General features: G+C 38.9%; 1 protein-coding gene across 1 annotated transcript in view; it reads left to right on the plus strand.

Moving 5' to 3' along the window:
- Nucleotides 1-682: 682 nt before the first annotated feature.
- SPEF2 (sperm flagellar and cilia associated 2) overlaps nt 683-19,351 on the plus strand; it is a 174,576-nt gene continuing 155,907 nt past the window's right edge. Inside the window, exons 1-2 of the mRNA XM_022599378.3 lie at nt 683-906; nt 12,208-12,310. Coding sequence (XP_022455086.2) covers nt 849-906; nt 12,208-12,310 — 161 coding nt within the window. The 5' untranslated portion in view covers nt 683-848. The remainder of the gene's footprint in view (nt 907-12,207; nt 12,311-19,351) is intronic.

Genomic DNA, 19,351 nt, shown 5'->3' on the forward strand with positions numbered 1-19,351 from the left:
ATCAGCTATCAAGGGTGAGGAATGAGGTATTAGATCAGATATGGGTGGGGGATTTTCACTAAACTGATCCAGCAGGATTTTTGCTAAAACTTGACAAAGGGGCCAAGGACAGAGTTCAGGGTGGGACCTCAGAGGGAAGAGGGCTCAGAGGAGGCTGACTCGGGTTTGGGCAAAGTGAGAGTCTTTCTCAAAATACAATTTAAAATATTACCTGGAAGGCAAAACTGACCAGAAAAGAAGCTCATTAAACATTCACCTCTCAAAACAATATAAAGATGTGAATTACCCTAAATGTTAGTTCTGTCACCACCACCGACAAAACTTGAATGCTTCCTGCGTTCAGAATAAGATGAATAAGACCTATTCTATATGCGTAGCCCATACAATGTAGCAATTAAAACTGGCCATTCGAGTAGGACCTTCCATAGGTTTCTCTGAGAGACAGACAGGCAGAAAAGAATTCCCTTTCAATCAAGACTCTTTCTTTCTCTTTCTGCTTGTCCAAGAACCCCTTGCTCAGTCCACTAGCTTCCCTGCTTCGCCCCTCCGCACCCCACTTCTGCTAACTTAGCGCTCTTGAAGGTCCGCACCGCCGTCTCCCGGCCTTCGAAGCCCACTGCGCTTGCGCACATCCAGGTCTTACCCGCCAGCAGGGGGCAAGTCACGATTTTCTGTTCTCCTCGGCTGGACTCTGGCGCCCTTCTTCTCCCAGCCTTCTCCCTTAGCTCTGGCCTGGAGACGCTTCCTTAGCAACGGGTCGCCCTTAGCAACAGGAGGACGCGGGCGGGCTGACTGGGTTTCCCGCGCGTTCCTGGCACCTGCCTGCGGTGGGAGGCGCAGGCCGAGCCATGTCGGAGATCCTGTGCCAGTGGCTCAACCAGGAGTTGAAGGTGTCCCAGACCGTGAGTGAGTGTCACAGCCTGGGGAGAGCGGGCCGGGGGCGAGGGGGGCGCGGAGCCTGGAGCGCGGCGCGCTGATGGAAGGTGGCGGCGTGGCAGGCGCTAGCTGCCCGCTACGGCTCACCTCAGCCGCTGCAGGGCTTCTCCCGCCTCCGCTCTGCCGCTCAGAGGTATCCATCATCATGGTGGTCCCAATCCCGCAGGTTCTGACCTACCGTGGTGCTCAGCCATCAGAGGCTTCAGGGAGGGCTCCCTTGCTCCTTTGGAGAGAAGAATTTTCTGAACTCTATCGTCTGGCCCTGACATTGCTCCTTTCACACTCAAGCGTGGTGTGGTACAAAGCCAACGAAATATGAAGCCTGAAAGCCAGCTACCACGCTACTAAATGTGTGCCCCTGGACAAGTTACAATACCTTCTCCTTCTTCCAGTGTGTTTCCTCCAGTATAAAACAGATCCAGTCATACTTGCCATACCTAACTGCCTCGCAGGAGAGGAGGGTGTGTGAAATGAGTTAATGCAGAATATATTAACTTTTACAAATTTCAGCAGTCTTAGCTCAAATGTACACATTAGCTGCTTCTGACCACTTTTCACTCTTCCCAAAGCTGACCTTCTTCACTAACCTGATATTCCCCGAGCCATGAAGTTGCCGCCCCAAGTTTCTAAATCTCACAACCACAGAGGCAGTTTTACATGTTGGCACCTTCTGTGACAGTCAAAATTCAGAATAGCACTACCCCCCCTTTCAACTTCTTTCTGTTGTCTCTTAAGCAGTTCATTTTCCAGCTGGTAATGTTTTTGCTCAAAGCAAGAGGTTTTCAGACCGAATCATTTCAGTCTGTTTTTCCCAGAAGCATCCTTGCATAATGCCAACTTGCTACCAGAGGGGCAATAGTGCCAACTCAACCTTAAGTCTTAAGTCATCCACAGAATTTGCTAGATCAGTCATGTCTCTGCAGCCACACAGTATTTGTTATCAGCGTTTAAGATCTTTAACTTTGGAGCTTCTCCAGTTGCCTTTCTTGAGGCATAAAACCCGGATTTTTTCTTTGCCAAACCACCACCGGCACATGCCCTGGGAACCGCAGTAACTTTTTTCCCCAGGATTCTATGATCATCCCATGTGTCTCTGACTGTTCCTCACCTAAAATATGATGCTGATCTCAGGGTGGCGTTTAGCATTTTTCTTTTCATATTTCTTTCTCACCATAGGAGCCAAAATGTAATAACATGCCCTTAAGATATACTCTTCCGAAGAAAAGCAGTTATAAATTGCTGAGTTTAATTTGGCTTATTTACTTGATTAATAAAAACCGCACCCTTTGCTCAAGTCCCTAAGACTCTGTTGTATATTGAAACACTTCTGAGAAAAGTAAATAAAATTCATAAGAAATATAGAAAAACAGTAGTATGCCATTCTAATTGTAATCAGTTTGGGAATTTTGGTTTAGAGAGGAGGAGGAAGAATTACTTCATTCCGTGAATATTAAAAGACTGGAGACTTTTTAAGTAAGAATTTAAATAACATAAACTATAAATGGAAAATTCCCAGTGTTTGCTTTCCCGAAGCATAACGCCAGAAGCTGTTAGCAGAGACAGCTGCGGTATTCTGCATCCCATTCACTAGCAATACATATTCATTTTTTGATCCCAGTTGCTAAGAGGAGCCTAAAAAGAGAGAGACAATCCCCTAAGTAACCAAATTCCATATTGTAAAAGGCTGTTCTGACTATAGGGCACACATTCAACTGTGTTTGGAAACAAACAAGGTAGGATTTGTGCACCTAAGAAGCACACTGCCAGTTGATTTCTGTCATTAGATAAGCCATCCTATGGTGTACAATGGAAGGCTTAGAATGGTTCAGAGGAACTCTCATGGAAGGACTGTTAAGTGGGTACAACCTCTGGGGAAAGTAATTGGGCAATTGCTGGATAAGGATCCTGTTAAGAGCAAGGATTTGGAGGCCAGACTGTTTAGGTTGAAATCACTTATTCACACTTACTAGCTAGTGACCTTGGGCAATTTATTTACCTAAATTTTATGATATTCAAAATAGGGGTAATAATATCACATTGAGTTGTGTCAAGACTAAATGAGATAATAAATGTAAAACATTTAGAATAGTCCCTGAGACATAGTAATGCCAAATCTTACTTTACAGAAACTATCATACAAAAATAAAATCACCAATATGTAAGGACATTTGAACAAGGATGTTTATTGCTACATGGATGGTAGGGGCAAAAAGAAAAAAAAATGGAAACAGTTTGAATACCCTTCAGTAGCAGAGTACTTGGGTAGATGATGCTATGGATTGTTATGCAGTTGTTAGAACAAATGAGTTAGTTGCTATAACTTTTGACCTAAAGAACGCTCAAGTAGGGCTTCCCTGGTGGCGCAGTCGTTGAGAGTCCGCCTGCCGATGCAGGAGACACGGGTTCGTGCCCCGGTCCACGAGGATCCCACATGCCGCGAAGCGGCTGGGCCCGTGAGCCATGGACGCTGAGCCTGCGCGTCCGGAGCCTGTGCTCCGCAGCGGGAGAGGCCACAACGGTGAGAGGCCCGTGTACCGCAAAAAAAAAAAAAAAAAAAAGAATGCTCAAGTAAAACACAAAAGTTATAGCTTATTGTAACCAGTATAATTTCATTGTTGCATGAGGATGTGTGAGAGAAAAGTGTGGAGAGGCACATACTGGGCTGTTGACATACACGGGACTCTTCATTTTGTGGTTTGTGTAAGCATAGAGAGAAGTGTGGAAGGATATAAACCAGTGTATTGGTATTGGTTACCCTGGGAAAGAAGATTGCTGGCTTTTTTTTTGTACATCTGTGTTATTTGGCTTTTTGCTTAAATATAAAATTAAAGAAGTAGATCAAACATCACATGACAAAATAGGAGAAAAAGAGGTTTAACATTTTGGTTGAAATATAGTAAGTATCTTGAAGTATTGGAGGGTTACATAAGAGTTATTTTCTCTAATAAAGTTTATAAATGGAAGAAGAAGAATAATAAAAGTTATCCCTTCTTGAACACTTAGGTACTTACACCAGACGCTGTGCTAAGCCTTTTACATGGGTTTTCTTTTTTAATCTTTAAAAAAGCTCTAAGAGGCATTGCCCCAGTTGTACAGATGAGTAAAAGAGGCTGAGTGAGCTTGGTAATTTGTTCAGGGTCACCCATCTAGTAGGTACTAGAACTAGAATTTGAAGCTAGATCTTTGACTAGTGCTCTTAGGCACTGTATTATATATTAGAGTGTATGCTTAAGGAATATATTTTTTTAAAAATTTACCCTCCCAAGTGTATTCATTTGAGCTCCTTTTAATGAGGATTATTGTTCATTTTGAAATCACAAGCAGTACAGAAATTCAACCACCCAGACATGTTGTAACTTCACAGGGCATAACCTAATTCCTAGATGCTTAAATGGCAAAGGTGGATTTATTAATGTTTTTAAAAAGTGGTTCAGTCCATATGTTGCTTGCTGGGACAGAGAAAACAGAATGAGAATGCCAAGTGAATGCATTGCTGTCATTGGAGAGGTAGCTAAAGCCGATTGATTTCTGGATTATTCTGAAAGGTAGAAGTCAATTTGGATAAAGCATCTCATGTTGAATTTTGTGTTGTCTGGACTACCCTGAATATCAGCAGTAAGAAAATGAATTTCAATGATCCTCAGTTGAGAATAGTCTCCCTCCACTTAATGAGGTTTCTGGGAGTCACCGGAGGCTTGATTAGTGTCAACACCTGACACTACATCTATGACAACATCTATGTTACTAAAGCTAAGGATCTCCAGTGAGTTAAGTTTAACAAAACCATTTGTCCTGGAAAATAATGCTTAGACGTATATGTTAATGAAATGTCTTAAAATACAAAAAGTTGTTCAACACAAAATCGCATCTGAAATTCAAGCAATTATTTTTATAACAAAAATAAGCAATATAGAATAATGTTACCAAGAGATCTGCTGTAAAATTCTTTACAAACTCTCAGTTATTCTCAAGAATAAGCATTGCCTCTGTTTTACAAAACGCCTGTGAATACACTGTAAGAAGAAACTGGCATCAGAATGTCATAACTAAACATTCTCCACAAATGAGTAGAAGCATTTGAATTCCATGTACTGAACAGATCAGATTCCTTGTAAAAATGGATGCATAAGACAGTCCATATGATTTTGGATTCTGGATGGAGCTATATTGAAAATTGTAAATACCTTATTATGCATATTTTTATTGTTTCAATAGTCTTAAACATTGTTATCAATAGTAACAAGGAACCAATAAAGAGAAAAGCGAGTTAAGAAAGTTTAGTATCCCTAAGTCTTGATTTTGTAGTAGCCAAATTATAAATAATAATCTCTAGTCCCAATTTTATACCCTGAGAAGTAATAATAATAATTGCTATATATTTGGGAGAGTATCTAATGAGATTGCAAATGGAAAATATCTACCACAGTGCCTATCATCTATACTAGAGCTAGATACTCAAATATTATTTCAACCACTTTTCTGCCTCTCACTTTAGAAGTATGTCTATTATAGTGTCTGTCACATAATAGGCACTTAGTAGATAATTATTTATTACATGAGAATGTATGAGTGAGACAAAAGTAGGGCAAAGTATTGTTTTTGACTGAACCTTATGGATTTGTTCATCTCAGAAAGGTCACCCTGGGTGCTTTGATCCTCACCTTTGTGATTTCAGAAGCTCTGCTTTCTTACTTAAAGCAACTTCTTAGGAATTGTCACATGCTAACAGAAATTACATTCTGCTGATTTTATCAGCTACAGTACCAATTCATCATGTGGAAAAGGACAGCAGAATAATGTATACTGGCAATGGAAAGTAATGCATGTCTTGGTGGGCTGGTACGCTCAGGAGGAGACCAAATTTATAGATCAGATTGCTCCTTGACAGTTAGAAATTAGACATTACCAAAAGAATCCTCAAATCAAGCTAATACTTGATGTGTTTTACTTTTCTGCTCTAGAGATATTTTATCTAGATATCAGTGAGTGGTTAGATTCGATTAGATTAAGTTAGATTAGATTAAAGTCAGATTCCCTCCTCCTTCTCTTCCCCCAGTGCTTGGGGAAATCATACTGTTCAATGATATTTTCCAGTGTTACTGCTACTACAAAAGCTTCTAAAATTATGATATTTGTGTGTTTTTCTTCCATTGTAGCGTATCTCTATTCTGAATAAGTTTAACTAATACATTTCAAGATTATCATTTACATGATGCGTACAAAATTTAAATAGATAAATTATTGTGAGTTTTAAGAGATGGCCTATATTCCTTGTTAATTGGGTTTATAAGTGGGTTTCCATAGGTGGCTAAGTCTGTCCTTTTGTATTAAATCTCAGTAGTTTTTGTTTTAGAGAGTGATATTTTCTACTGATGTCCCAAATTTTAGGGACATCCTTAATTTGGACCCCCTTGTGCACTGACTAACTAACCCCTTGTGCACTAACTATACTTAATCTGGGTTCCCTTGTACACTAACTAAAGGTCTTATGTCCACATTTTTTCAAAGGTACCAAATTTTATTTTAAGAAAAAAATAGAGATATCAAAAAATCCTATTGAATATTTATTTATATACCATATTTTATAATGTATTGTAGTGACCTTTTATTAGCCTGTGACCTTACCGTATCATAGAGACATAAAATTTTAGATCTGAAAAAGAATCTTAGACATCATTTAATTCTTCTTTGGCACATGAGGAAATCAGATCAGATATGTGTAGAGATTTGTTTAGGGTTATACAACTAGGTAGTGGAAAGTTAGTAGCAGATTCTGAGTATGCTGACTTTTAGTTCATTCCCCTTTCCCCCAGGTATTATTAAACCACACATTTTCTCATACTTTAGCCTTTCAGGGTCATTAGGAAATACATGGTTTGTCATGTAATGTAACAAATTATTTGATATTTCCTGGTTAGTTCAGCAGCATTTTCCTTGATTGAAATTTGGCCTCTGTTGACTAGAAATTGAGACAGCAAATCTAATAACGGAAGACTGTTGTATAAATCAATGTCAAAATTTTAAGATATGAAGTTCCAAGAATGCCACCCAAAATTTTAACCATTAAAGAAGGTTATATAATATAGCAATTGAGATTTTGTTTCAGATAGTAAATCTTGAGAATTATGATGAAGCCTTCAAAGGAGAAAATTATAAAAATTGATCATCTTATTCTGGTACTAGAAAAAAAGAAATTGTCAAGGTCCTCCAGCCAAAGAGCACAGGATACACCTGTAGTTGAACAAAATTGAGTTTACTGACTTGTTGCAACACATACCATGAAGAACTGTGGGGCTTCTCCAGAAGAGGATGTTAGAAAGGCCTTATAGCATTTGGGTTTGTGTTAGCTGTTTTTTGGGGAGGGCTCAAGGAAGCAGCGCTTTGCTCTGAATTGGAACCTGTAAAGGGAGCATAGGCAACTCTATGATTGGATATCTTAATAAAACTTACCTAGGAAGTGGGGAGAGCAAAGCAAGGAAAAAGAAAAAGCAGCAACCACTCATATCAGTCAGAATAGGGGGATGATATTTAATCATTTTTTGTGTTTTGGCCAATACTGTTTCGGGCTGAGTTCAGACATGATTACAGAGAGATTTTGTTTCTGTCTTAATCCATCAGGGTCACTGAGTAGCCTTGTCTGGTGTTGGTGTGATGTGAAATTGATTACGTTCGGCAGAAGGCCGAGGTCTAGCTGTGAGTGCTGGGCCAACTCCTAGCAACACCAGGGCCTAATTGGGCGAGCCCAGTACCCAGCCACCAGCAGCTGCTTTTCTCTCTCAAATGAAAGTAAATTTGCTTGGCTTTTTTTTTTTTTTACATCTTTATTGGAGTATAATTGCTTTACAATGGTGTGTTAGTTTCTGCTTTATAACAAAGTGAATCAGTTATACATATACATATGTTCCCATATCTCTTCCCTCTTGCGTCTCCCTCCCTCCCACCCTCCCTATCCCACCCCTCCAGGCGGTCACAAAGCACCAAGCTGATCTCCCTGTGCTATGCGGCTGCTTCCCACTAGCTATCTATTTTACGTTTGGTAGCGTATATATGTCCATGCCACTCTCTCGCCCTGTCACAGCTTACCCTTCCCCCTCCCCATATCCTCAAGTCCATTCTCTAGTAGGTCTGTGTCTTTATTCCTGTCTTACCCCTAGGTTCTTCATGACATTTTTTTTTCTTAAATTCCATATATATGTGTTAGCATACAGTATTTGTCTTTCTCTTTCTGACTTACTTCACTCTGTGTGACAGACTCTAGGTCTATCCACCTCATTACAAATAGCTCAATTTCGTTTCTTTTTATGGCTGAGTAATATTCCATTGTATACATGTGCCACATCTTCTTTATCCATTCATCCGATGATGGACACTTAGGTTGTTTCCATCTCCGGGCTATTGTAAATAGAGCTGCAGTGAACATTTTGGTACATGACTCTTTTTGAATTATGGTTTTCTCAGGCTATATGCCCAGTAGTGGGACTGCTGGGTCATATGGTAGTTCTATGTGTAGTTTTTTAAGGAACCTCCATACTGTTCTCCATAGTGGCTGTTAAAATGTGGTTGTAAAGCACTTATACTCCAATAAAGATGTAAAAAAAAAAAACAACCTAGGCTAGGTCTTTGATCTTCTAGTGAAGGAGGAGCAAAGGACACTCAGCATAGAATGTGTAGGTCTATAGCCCCTTGTCTACAATCCGCAAATCCCCAAATCTCTTTAGTCATTTGGTGGCAAAACTTGACCAGAAATGCTGTGAGGCTACGTTTTGTCTTTATTTCTCCCACTCAAATGGTTTGCTGTAAAAATCAACTATGTCTGATTACATGTGCTTCCCCAGACTGGCGAGAGTGTTATAGCTTACCTGGCCCCAAGAGTAGGCCTGTATCTGAATTTAAGGATAGGGTCAACTATTTGTTCTCTGAGTACTGAGTTACCTTTAAATAAAGATGTTTGTACTATAGTCATTGAGGATCTATTACTGAGCTTAAAATTGTGTAATTGATATAACCTGTTGTCTTAGAGTAGGAGGCAGTAATAATAACAATAAAATGACCATTGAGCACTTACTATATGCCAGGGATTATGCTACACACTTTACATGGAATTATCTCATTTAATTCTCAAACCAACTCTCAGGAGGTAGAACCCACCATTCTCTCTCTTTTAAAGACAGGACACTGAGGCTGTGTAACTATCCAAGGTCTTGGGGCTTATAAATGGTCAAAGAGTCAAACTAGAGAATATTTCTCCAGAGCCTGTGCTCTCCTCATTACCATTTGGAATGTAGAAGGCTTATCTTCTTTTGTGCTTTCTCCAGCTGGCTCAGGTGGAGAAACACATAGACCATTTTGCCCTCTGTCCCAGCCTAAGGTAGACAAAGGCCCACATCAAAGATTTCAGCAAATGAAAATGATGGGTATCAGATCTGAGGCTTGGAAGACTGGAGGCATGGCTGAGTGGCTGCTGAACAACGTTTCCCAGATGTAGATCATTTTAGAGCTCAGGGTGAAGAACGTCACTGGGCTCCCACGGTTCATGTATTTCTCGTATTCTGCATTGCTCCTTATCCTAGAGTCAACCCACCTCTTCTTCCCTGTAGGTAATTCCAGTTGTGAGTGCAAATTAACTTATAGAGATGGCCGTCATGAAGTTAGTCATGGTATTCCAGAACATGTACTGGGAAGGAAAATTTGATAAACCAAAGGGAAAAAAATAATCTTTCCTTTGAGTTTACTTTTCTCCTTACTGTTTCCCTCCCCTCGCCTCTCTCCATTTCTCTTTCTCTCTCTGGCTTCTTATCTTCCTTTCCATACTTTTTAATCTACATATTCCTGGTTATCTGCTCTTTCTTCATCTGATTTCTTGCATGTATTCTTCTTTTTCCTCCTTTTTCATTTTTTCTATGTGTTTTCTCTCTGTTACTTTTGCTATAGCTCTTCACTCATTATTCTCTTCTGCGTTCCTGGGGTGTAAAAAAAAAAAAAAAAAAAAAAAAATCTGAGAGTGTCTAATACACATAGAGCTGCAGACACATGCTTTCATACTTATTTATAGTAAACTACTTGACAGTGAAATAATGTGTTTACTGTTCTTCTTTGACCTTTATATCCAAAATGCCCCTCTTTTAACCATATCAGAATTGCCTTATTAATAAGTCCTGCCACTTCAAAGGAAGTGAATTATGATTTTATTTTTCTAGTGACTCTTTGTAGCAAAGAGTTTGCTACAGACCATTTGCCTGATAAATTGAGAGTGATGGACTAGGATACAGTTATTCCCCAGTTATTCACAGGCTAGATTTCAGGTCTTCAGTCAACAGGAACAATAGGCAAAGGGCAAAATCCAGTGAGAGTGGAGGAACGAGACCGCCCAAAGGCGACATAGCAGTAGCCCCTGAATACAAAATAATAGTCTTTAGATTTTTAGTAGGAATCCATAGTCTGATGATGACTGTATGTCCAATGGCACTTCAGAAAGCTAAGAATAGGGACGGGCTATAGAAGAGAAAAAGGAAAGAAGCAGAAAGGAGAAAGCAACAGCCAGAAGAGGTGCAAGGCACAGCCAGAGCAGCCCAGATGGCACAGTGAGGACAGTGGTGGCAGCCGAAAACCAGGGAACAGCGTTGGAGGCCAGCAGTGGTGAGTCTCTGAGGAAAGGAGAAATCTGCAGTGACTCAGCAGGAGGAGATGGCACACCTCCGCCTTTTGGGGGCAGAAGGAGCTATTTGGATTTCAGTTGCTTCCAAGACTACTGCTGTATGATGCCAGAAGGCACTCAACAGATTTTAGTGCTAGATAGCTTAGGGGCTCACCCCAAGAAAACAGAACCAGTGAGAATAGTTGACATCTTTTTAAACTACTTTATAATTATATTGATTTAACCTAAGAATTGGGGTATTATTGAGTATAAAATACTTTGAGAACAGATATTAGGAAAGCTTTGGGCAAAATTGTGGGCTGGTGTCAAATATGCAAGAGTCTTACGATAATGTGAAGTCTTCTGAGTAAGGACTCTGTACAGTGGCCTTTATGGAGCAACTCAACTCACCTCCCTGCAACCACGCACCAAGCATCAGTTCTACAAATCATGAAGAAATTATTTTTTCTTCATTTTCAGATAGCCACCTTATTACTAGTCAAATAGATAAAAGAGGATAATTCAGTATGAATGAGTTTGCGATACTGTGATAATATGTAATATTTTATAGATATTTAGTATTGCTATTGCCTAAAGGACTCTGATAGAAATACACTGAAGATTTTTGGACGATTTTGAAGTCATTTGAGAGATGATGGCTTTGTCTTATGGTAATATAATTTATTTTATGTATCGATTTTGTATATCATTCTTGAATACTGTGTAACCCTATACCCTTCTCTTCTCTTCATAAGAAAAATACAAGGGACCCCAAACTAAGGACATTTTTAAAGAAAGCAAATTCTGTTTAACACTTAATTTCTTTTTCTGCGCTCATCATTACGTGCATACTATGTGGCAGGCATGGTATCAAGGAATTCTCATACGTTACCTTTAATCTTTAAAATAGCTCTCCAAGATAGATATAGATATGATGAGGGGACAGAAACTCAGGAAGCTGAAGCTTAAGCAGCTTGGAAGAGGTTGCACAGCTAGTAAAAGGCAGAGCCAAGATTCCTGCATAGATATCTCTGGCTCCAAAGTCTGTCTTCCTCTGGGCTGTCTCCATCATTGCACAGAGCACCAACTAGACTGGAGTAAACCCTGGAGCCAACAAGGAAAAGCTTGATTATGTTCAGCAGGCTTTATTTAAGAAGGTGCAGATGACTTCTGCAAAATTTCCATTGCAAAATGGTTAAAATTAAGTTTTGAGGTTTAAAGAAGTTAGATTGTACCTTACCTGGCCAGAATATGAAGTCATCATCCACAGGTTTTACTGATAACTAAGGTATTAGAGTATAATTTTATAAAATATGTTGAGGGTTTGTTTTTAGATCTAAGGTTATATGTTTTATTGGTTGTGTTTTGTTTGGTTTGTTCAAAAGTTGTCTTTTCCTTCAAAATGTCATATGTTATCAACTACTGATCTACATTTATTCAGGGGTCTTTATAAGATGTCTACTGTTAAACTTCAATATTTTCATTTGGTTATTACAAGATGTTTTTAGAAGTATTTTCATGGCATTTTGAGTTCAAGTTAAATTATGAAGTTTTACTCTATGTGTACATAATGAAAATATATAAACTCTATGTACAACATTATATTTACTTTTTAATCTCCACGTTCTAAAATTCAGGTCCCAAGTCATTTGCAAAGGCATTTTCCAATGGCTATCTAATTGGAGAAGTTTTGCACAAGTTTGCACTTCAGGATGATTTTGCAGAATTTTCAGAAAGCAGGTTAGTGAGATTATTCCTTACTTTAAAAAAAGGTCAATTCCTTTGGCATTTGGATGGTTTTAGCCCAAAGTTAACATTAAAGAATCATTTACCACAAGATTCCCCTAAACCAGCCAAGCATCCATTGGTATGGAAATTGCTGCTTCCTCACATACACATACTTCACAGTCCCAGGAGTACAAAGGAGAGAAAGTTATAAGGTTGCAGCAAGCCCTCATCTCTAGATGGGCCCCATTTTAATATCTTCTGTATTCCTGCAGTCCTGTGTTTTATCAAATTTGTGAAGCTTTCACCCATCATTTCTCCAAAAGTTCTTTCTGCCCATTTCTTTCTTTTCTCCTTCTGGGACTCCCACTATGTGTATGTTGGTATACTTGACAGTATCCCACAGGTTTCTGAGGCTTTGTTGATTTTTAAAAATAAACTTCTTATTTTGAACAGTTTTAGATTTACAGAAAAATTGCAAAGATAGTACAGAGAGTTCCCGTATTGTTCATATCCAGTTCCCCCTACTGCTACCATCTTATATTCGTATGGTACATTTTGTACCAAAGATTTGTTGTAATTTTTATCTAATGTCTTTTTTGTTCCAGTATCTCACCAGGTTACATTATATTTTATAGCCATGTCTCCTTAGATTCTTCTTGGCTGAGATACTTTCTCAGACTTTCCTTGTTTTTGATAATCTTTACAGTTTAGAAAAATTAATAACTGGTCAGGTATTTTGTACATTGCTCCTCAGTTGGAATTTGTCTGATATTTTTTCTCATGATTAGAATGAGTTTATGTGTTTTGAGATTCTGTTCATTTTTCTTCATTCTTTTTCCTTTCTGTTTCTCCTATAAATAATTTCAGTTGATCTATCTATGAGTGTACCAATTCTTTCTTCTGACAACTCAAATCTCCTGTTGAGCTATTCTAGTGAATTTTTACATTTCAGTTATTGTACTTTTCAACCTTAGAATTCCACTTGGTTCTTATTGTTATAATTTCGATTTCCTTATTGATATTTTATTTTTGTTGAGATGTTGTTCTCATACTTTCTTTTTTAATGGTTAAAAAATGGATTGTTTTAGTTGTTTTAACATTTATAATAGCTGACTTAAGGTCTTTGTCTAATAAATTCAGCATCTGGGCTTCCTCAGAGAGTTTCTATTGACCTTTTTTCCCCCTATATATGGACCATACTTTCCTTTTTCTCTGTGTGTCTCATAATTGTTGAAAATAGACATTTAAAATAATACGAGTTAGCTCAGATTATCCCACCTTCCCATGGTTTGTGATTGTTGCTGCTGCTTCTTGTTTGTTTAATGACTCTCTTGGACTAATTTTGGAAAGTCTGTATTCCTTGTTGTGTACAGCAGCTGAAGACTCTGCTTGGTTAGCTTAGTGAATAGAGCAAATGAACAGAGCTCAGCAAATGAACAGAGATATTTTAAAATATCTTAAACTGATAAATCTTTCCTGACTGAGAGACTGTGAGTCTGTTGAGGTGTCTCCAATGCTTTCACAGTTTACAACCCTGCCTTAGCCTTTACTTCCTGCTTGTACAGGACCTCAAGGTCAGCCAGAGGTGAGAGATTTGGGCCTCCTTCTGTCTTTCCTGCTTATCCAAACATTCCTACACATGTATATGGCCCTCTAGATCTCCAGGAATATGTCAGAGCTTTTCAAAGTACCCAATGGATATTTTATTCTTATATCTTCCTTTTAAGTTTTTGAGTAGACTCTTATTTGCTCCAGTGGTATCACTGCCTTAGGTAGCTGTGATCTTAAACAATTGCCACTGATTGTTTTTCACTAATACCCTGGGAAGAAGTCTTCTTTCAGTGATTGAGCTCTAAAAAATATCAAATAATGACAATGTCCTGAGGATAGTACTTTTTGAGAAGGTTGAAACCTGTTTGTCCTCTCTGATGGCTGCTAGGCTGCTGGTTTTTACAGCTCCTATTGTTGCAAGTCTACTGTAGAGCTGGGGAGAAGGGAATGGGAATAGTGCAAGTTAAAATGATCAAAAGCTCTCTGTTTTAACTGAGATTAAGTTTTTTCTTAAATAAATGTTTCTTAGATTGTTACAAGCCTTTGGATAATTTCTGGAGTTATGAAAAAGTTGATTTTCATAATTTTTGTCAGTTTTATTATTGCCTTTATGGAGGAATGGATTTTTGGAGGTCCTTGCTCTACCATTCCTGACATCTTGCTCCATCTCCATGTTTTAACCTGATATTTCCCACTCAAGTATTTCTTAGTTTTTGGTTGCTTGGAGTAGTAGGCTTCCATTGAGCAGTACCTATGTCGCAAGACTTTAAGGCAAAAGAATCTGGTACCTCCATTCTAGAGGTGAGTCATTCTTTCACAATCCAGATTATGCTAGTTGTACAGGTAATAATAGTATAATACAAGAGGAGCCATGGATTGGAAATACATTTTCATGCCAAATAAGCGTCTGTTGCTAATCCCAGACAATTTCTTAAGCTTCTAGGGTACTGGGTAACATTCTAATACATACCCTACACCCCGTGTCTCACATCTCTTCCTCAAGGGCAAGGGATACACGGTCCTTCACAGCTTAGCCCCGACTGCCTCCTCTGCCTGAGCTCCTAGCCCTGTGCCCACTCTGCTTCTACCTTAATTTCCTCCCCTCCAATGGAAGCCAGGATCAGCCTCTAAGGTATAAGATTTCCAGGGTAGCTAAGTCAGTGTCTATGCCCTTCTTTTCTCCTTTTGCTTTCTCACAAGTTCTCATATGACCAGATTGACTTGTGATGGTCTGCATGTAACCAGGTTTCCAATCCTTTTTTATTGTTGTTGCTTATTATCCCTTTATGAAAGTTATAAAGTTATCTTGTACATTTACTTATCATAACACTGGTCACTTTGTTGTCGGTTTCTTTTTTTGTGTCTTTCACGTTGCACATTGTACATTCAAGTGCCTTAAAGTTATGGGTACGAGTTATTTTTCTTTGCATCCCCAGGGCCACCACAGGCCTGGCACATGTTCAGCTTTCAGTAAATGTTTTTTGAACTAATGAATGGCTGCATATCCTGATAAATCCTGCATTTAGATGCCTTGTTTGAACTTCTCCGTAGGCAGATAGAGTTCTACACCCACATTTTTAAGTGTGGTTTCCCCATCAGCTTAAGAAACTTTAGATATTCCAGTTTCTGTTTCTCAAGGCCTGTCTTACAAAATGCTTCCCTGTGTGACCCTCATCCACCTTTCCAGCCGCATTTTCCACCGGTCTGGAGCCCTAACATAAACTGCTTTGGTCCACAAACATGTCATGTGTTTTTGTTATGCCTTGCAATTTTGCATATTAACATTCGTCCTTCACTTCCACCATGAGAAACTTTTATTCATCCTTAAGATCCAGCTAAAAATCCACCCCTTCTCTAAACTGAGTTTGGTCCCCTAGCAGATTTAATTTTCTTTTCCTCTTTGTTTTTTTCTCTTTGTTTTAATAACACTTTGGACATCCCTTTTTTTTTATTACATTAAGTTATAATTATTTATTTATATGTCAGTTCTTATCAGAGTTACTGCCACGTGAAGGAGCCCAAATAATGTTTGATAATGAATATATGAATGTTTACTCCTTAACTAGACTGCAAAGTTGCTCAAAGTTGCATAGTATGTTTATTCTCTGTGCTCCAGGCATTGTCCCTGGACCATAGCAGGCACACAATAATGTTTCTCTATTAAATAAATGAGTGATTTCAGAAAGTATATTTGGTTCGGTACAGAAAACTTAAAGAACCATACTGATCAGATCATGCGTGCAGTATTTCACGTGCACTTAGTTGGCTCTTGTTAGCCAGGCCATGGAAGGCCTTTGTGTGAAATGGAGATAGGGACCCCATATGGATGGAGGTAACCATGAAGACACAGGTCTTAGTGAACAGAGAGACCTCTGTGCAAAGAAGAAGAAGCCCCTTTTCGGATAAAACAACCTCATGCCAGGTATTGCCCCGCCCCTGCACAGGAGTGTGCCCTGAGTATTATCACGTGTAGCAGTGCTGCCTTTCACTCACTGCAAAGGACTCACTTTCTGTTCCACTGAGTCATTACCTTTCTTAACATTGGGAGAGGGACCTACTTGTCCTGACAACCAAATACTATCCATCTTTAGTTCCTGGAACAACCCACATTTTTTCCAGGGCACATGGTATTTTAAAGAAGGCAAGAGTTAATAAATCTGTGGATATGACCTTTGTAATAGTGTATTTAGTGGGGAAAAGGACCCTTCTTTGTAAAGCCTGTGTTTTAGACAGCTAGCTAGTGCCAGAGCTCATGACTTGGGGATTTTTGTGTAATATTTTCTAGGGTCTTTAGTCTAAAATGTTAACAGTAAACTAAATCTATGTTGCTAATAATTAGAAGTTATTTGCTTTGGGAATTACTTAATCCTAAGAATAACTCATCTAACTCTGAAAGAATTCTGTTTTGGGATATCTTTAGTCCATCTCAGAGGGTGAAAAATGAGCAGATTAGTTAAAAGAATAAAAAGTAAAGGAACATGGATATCCCTTGGGAGGGCAGCTTCTAATTACCTTGTGAGATGTATTCCATCACCAGGTGGCAAGGAGGAGAGGAGATTGATAATCCCTTGGCAAATAAGGACTGCCAGTAGAGAGGGAGAAGACTTTTCCCAGAATACGTTCCTTATCCCCTCGGGTGTCATCGTTTACATCATATGCTATGTCTTCAGAGCAAAGATGTCCCAGTGGATTCTCTGGGTCCAAAAACAACTGCTGATTATCATGTTATACTGATTGAGCATATACTGTAACAAGAGTGGACTCCACCAATTTACACACCAGTTATAGTCCCGAAATTTTGCTTGGAAATTTAGAGTATATATTAAAAGCTTCCAGAGGGAAATACTATTACACCTGGACACTTCAGCCAGACCGTAAAAGCCATTTTAAAGCCTACTGTGTCACTGAACCCTAGTGTTAGCAGGCTACACTGCATTCTGGGGGTTGTGTAATACAAGAAAGAGGAGGGGAAGTGTTCCTCGCTTTTATTGGGTACAGGGCTAAATTTTGATAAAATTTGGAAATGAATAGTGTTTGTTTTTGGATTCTCCCTCCCGAATTATGGTGCCTCTAACCTCTGAAGCCCAAGGTTATGACCCAGGCAAAATCTCTGAAAAGTGGCTCTCAGGCCATATCTTTCCAAGTAAGTGTAGTGGACAAGGCATACAGGACTCCTAGGATAGGAAGGACATGAAATGATGAACTGAGATGGAAGATCAAAAGGGGATGCCAGGTGCCCGTCCAAGGAATATGAACACAGGTCTTTGATTTGACCATCTCTGTCACAATAAGACTCTTCAAAACATGGTCTGCTGTACCCTAATCATTTTAGTCCAGTGTTTGTTATCTCAAACTGTAAGGTCATTTGTGGGGGAACAAATTGCAAAACTGAACATGACATGAGAAGACCTAAAACAATGTTTTACCCTTTTTGTTGATAAGATTACCTTGTAGCATTCCTTATCTCTTCTTATCCCCTCTAAGATCTGTTTCTCTTTATCAATTTAAAATATTTCATTCAAAGTTTGGTTGATGTGGTATGCCACACTGAATATACTTAACCAAATAGAGGAAATAGGAAATACGATAAGTTATACCACAGAACTGGAAAAGGAATTCAGTGTCTTGTGTCACTGCATTTGTTGACATTGGCCTTTCCATGATACTGGCTCCTTATTTATATTTATAAATCATTCCTATATTTCCTCAGATCCACATCCTTGGCAGCTAACAGGTACTTTTAGACTAGATTTTAGGAGGTTCACAAATACCAGCAAATTGTATACACATTTTGTGTATCTGCATGAATGTGTGTTTTCTTTCCTGTGGAAAAGGTTTCATAGCTCTCATCAGATTTCCAAAGGATGGTATATGTGATTAAAAATAAAAGGCTTAGAACCACTGCTTGAGAGCTATCTCTTGAGAAATAATATACTAGGAACAGTATATAAAGTTTAAGAAGTGCTAATTGGGCTTCCCTGGTGGGTCAGTGGTTAAGAATCCGCTTGCCAGGGCAGGGGACACAGGTTCGATCCCTGGTCCGGGAGGATCCCACATGCCGCGGAGCAACTAAGCCCGTGCGCCATAACTACTGAGCCTGTGCTCCAGAGTCCACGAGCCACAACTACTGAGCCCACGTGCAACAACTACTGAAGCTTGCATGCCTAGAGCCTATGCTCCGCAGCAAGAGAAGCCCACGCACCGCAATGAAGAGTAGCCCCCACTCACTGCAACTAGAGAAAGCCTGCACGCAGCAACAAAGACCCAATGCAGCCAAAAATAAATAAATAAATAAAATAAATTTAAAAAAGAAGTGCTAAGTGATCTCTTTCAGCTTCTAAACATTCAGTTGAGGTCATTAAAGGTCATTGTATCTTTCCCAAATAATATTATAGTCCAAAATGAAGTTATTGAGTGAGTAACCCTATAATATTAGAAATTCCACCAACTCCCTCTGTTCTAAAGTATCATCTTTTTTCAGGGACAGGATGTGACTTTGACTTATATTTAAGTATATTCAGTGTATTTTTTCCATCAAAGAATGTCACTGAGATTTTGGAAGTTGAAGTAAGGAGAAAATAGACCAGTGGTTAAAATTGACATTTGCATTCAGTTTGATCGCAGAGAGGCACAAAAGTTGAAAATGCATGTAACATCTTTTGCTCTCTTTCTGCCACTGGATTCACAGGCTTATTGACAGCCCTAGGTCATTTGAGACCTCTGTTACAACCGTTACATCAGTTTATCACTACTTGTTATTCATCTGTTTTCCCACTATGAACTCCTAAAGGGCAGGGTGTCTTATCTTTGTAAGACTTTAATAAATTTATAAAAATTTATTAAATTAAACAAATTATTGGTATAGTTGAGAGAGTAAATTAATAAATGAATTAATGAATTTCTTCTAACATGTGAGCCTAATTTGATGATAGGTGATTCAATAATACATATATTTTAGAAAGTCTTTAGTGATTCGTGAAGAAGTAATATGAAGTGTACAGT

This window comes from Delphinapterus leucas, chromosome 3, assembly GCF_059928025.1.
Source record: "Delphinapterus leucas isolate spDelLeu-1000000601 "Yukka" chromosome 3, BTC_Dleu_Yukka2, whole genome shotgun sequence".
NCBI classification, from domain to species: Eukaryota; Metazoa; Chordata; class Mammalia; order Artiodactyla; family Monodontidae; genus Delphinapterus; species Delphinapterus leucas.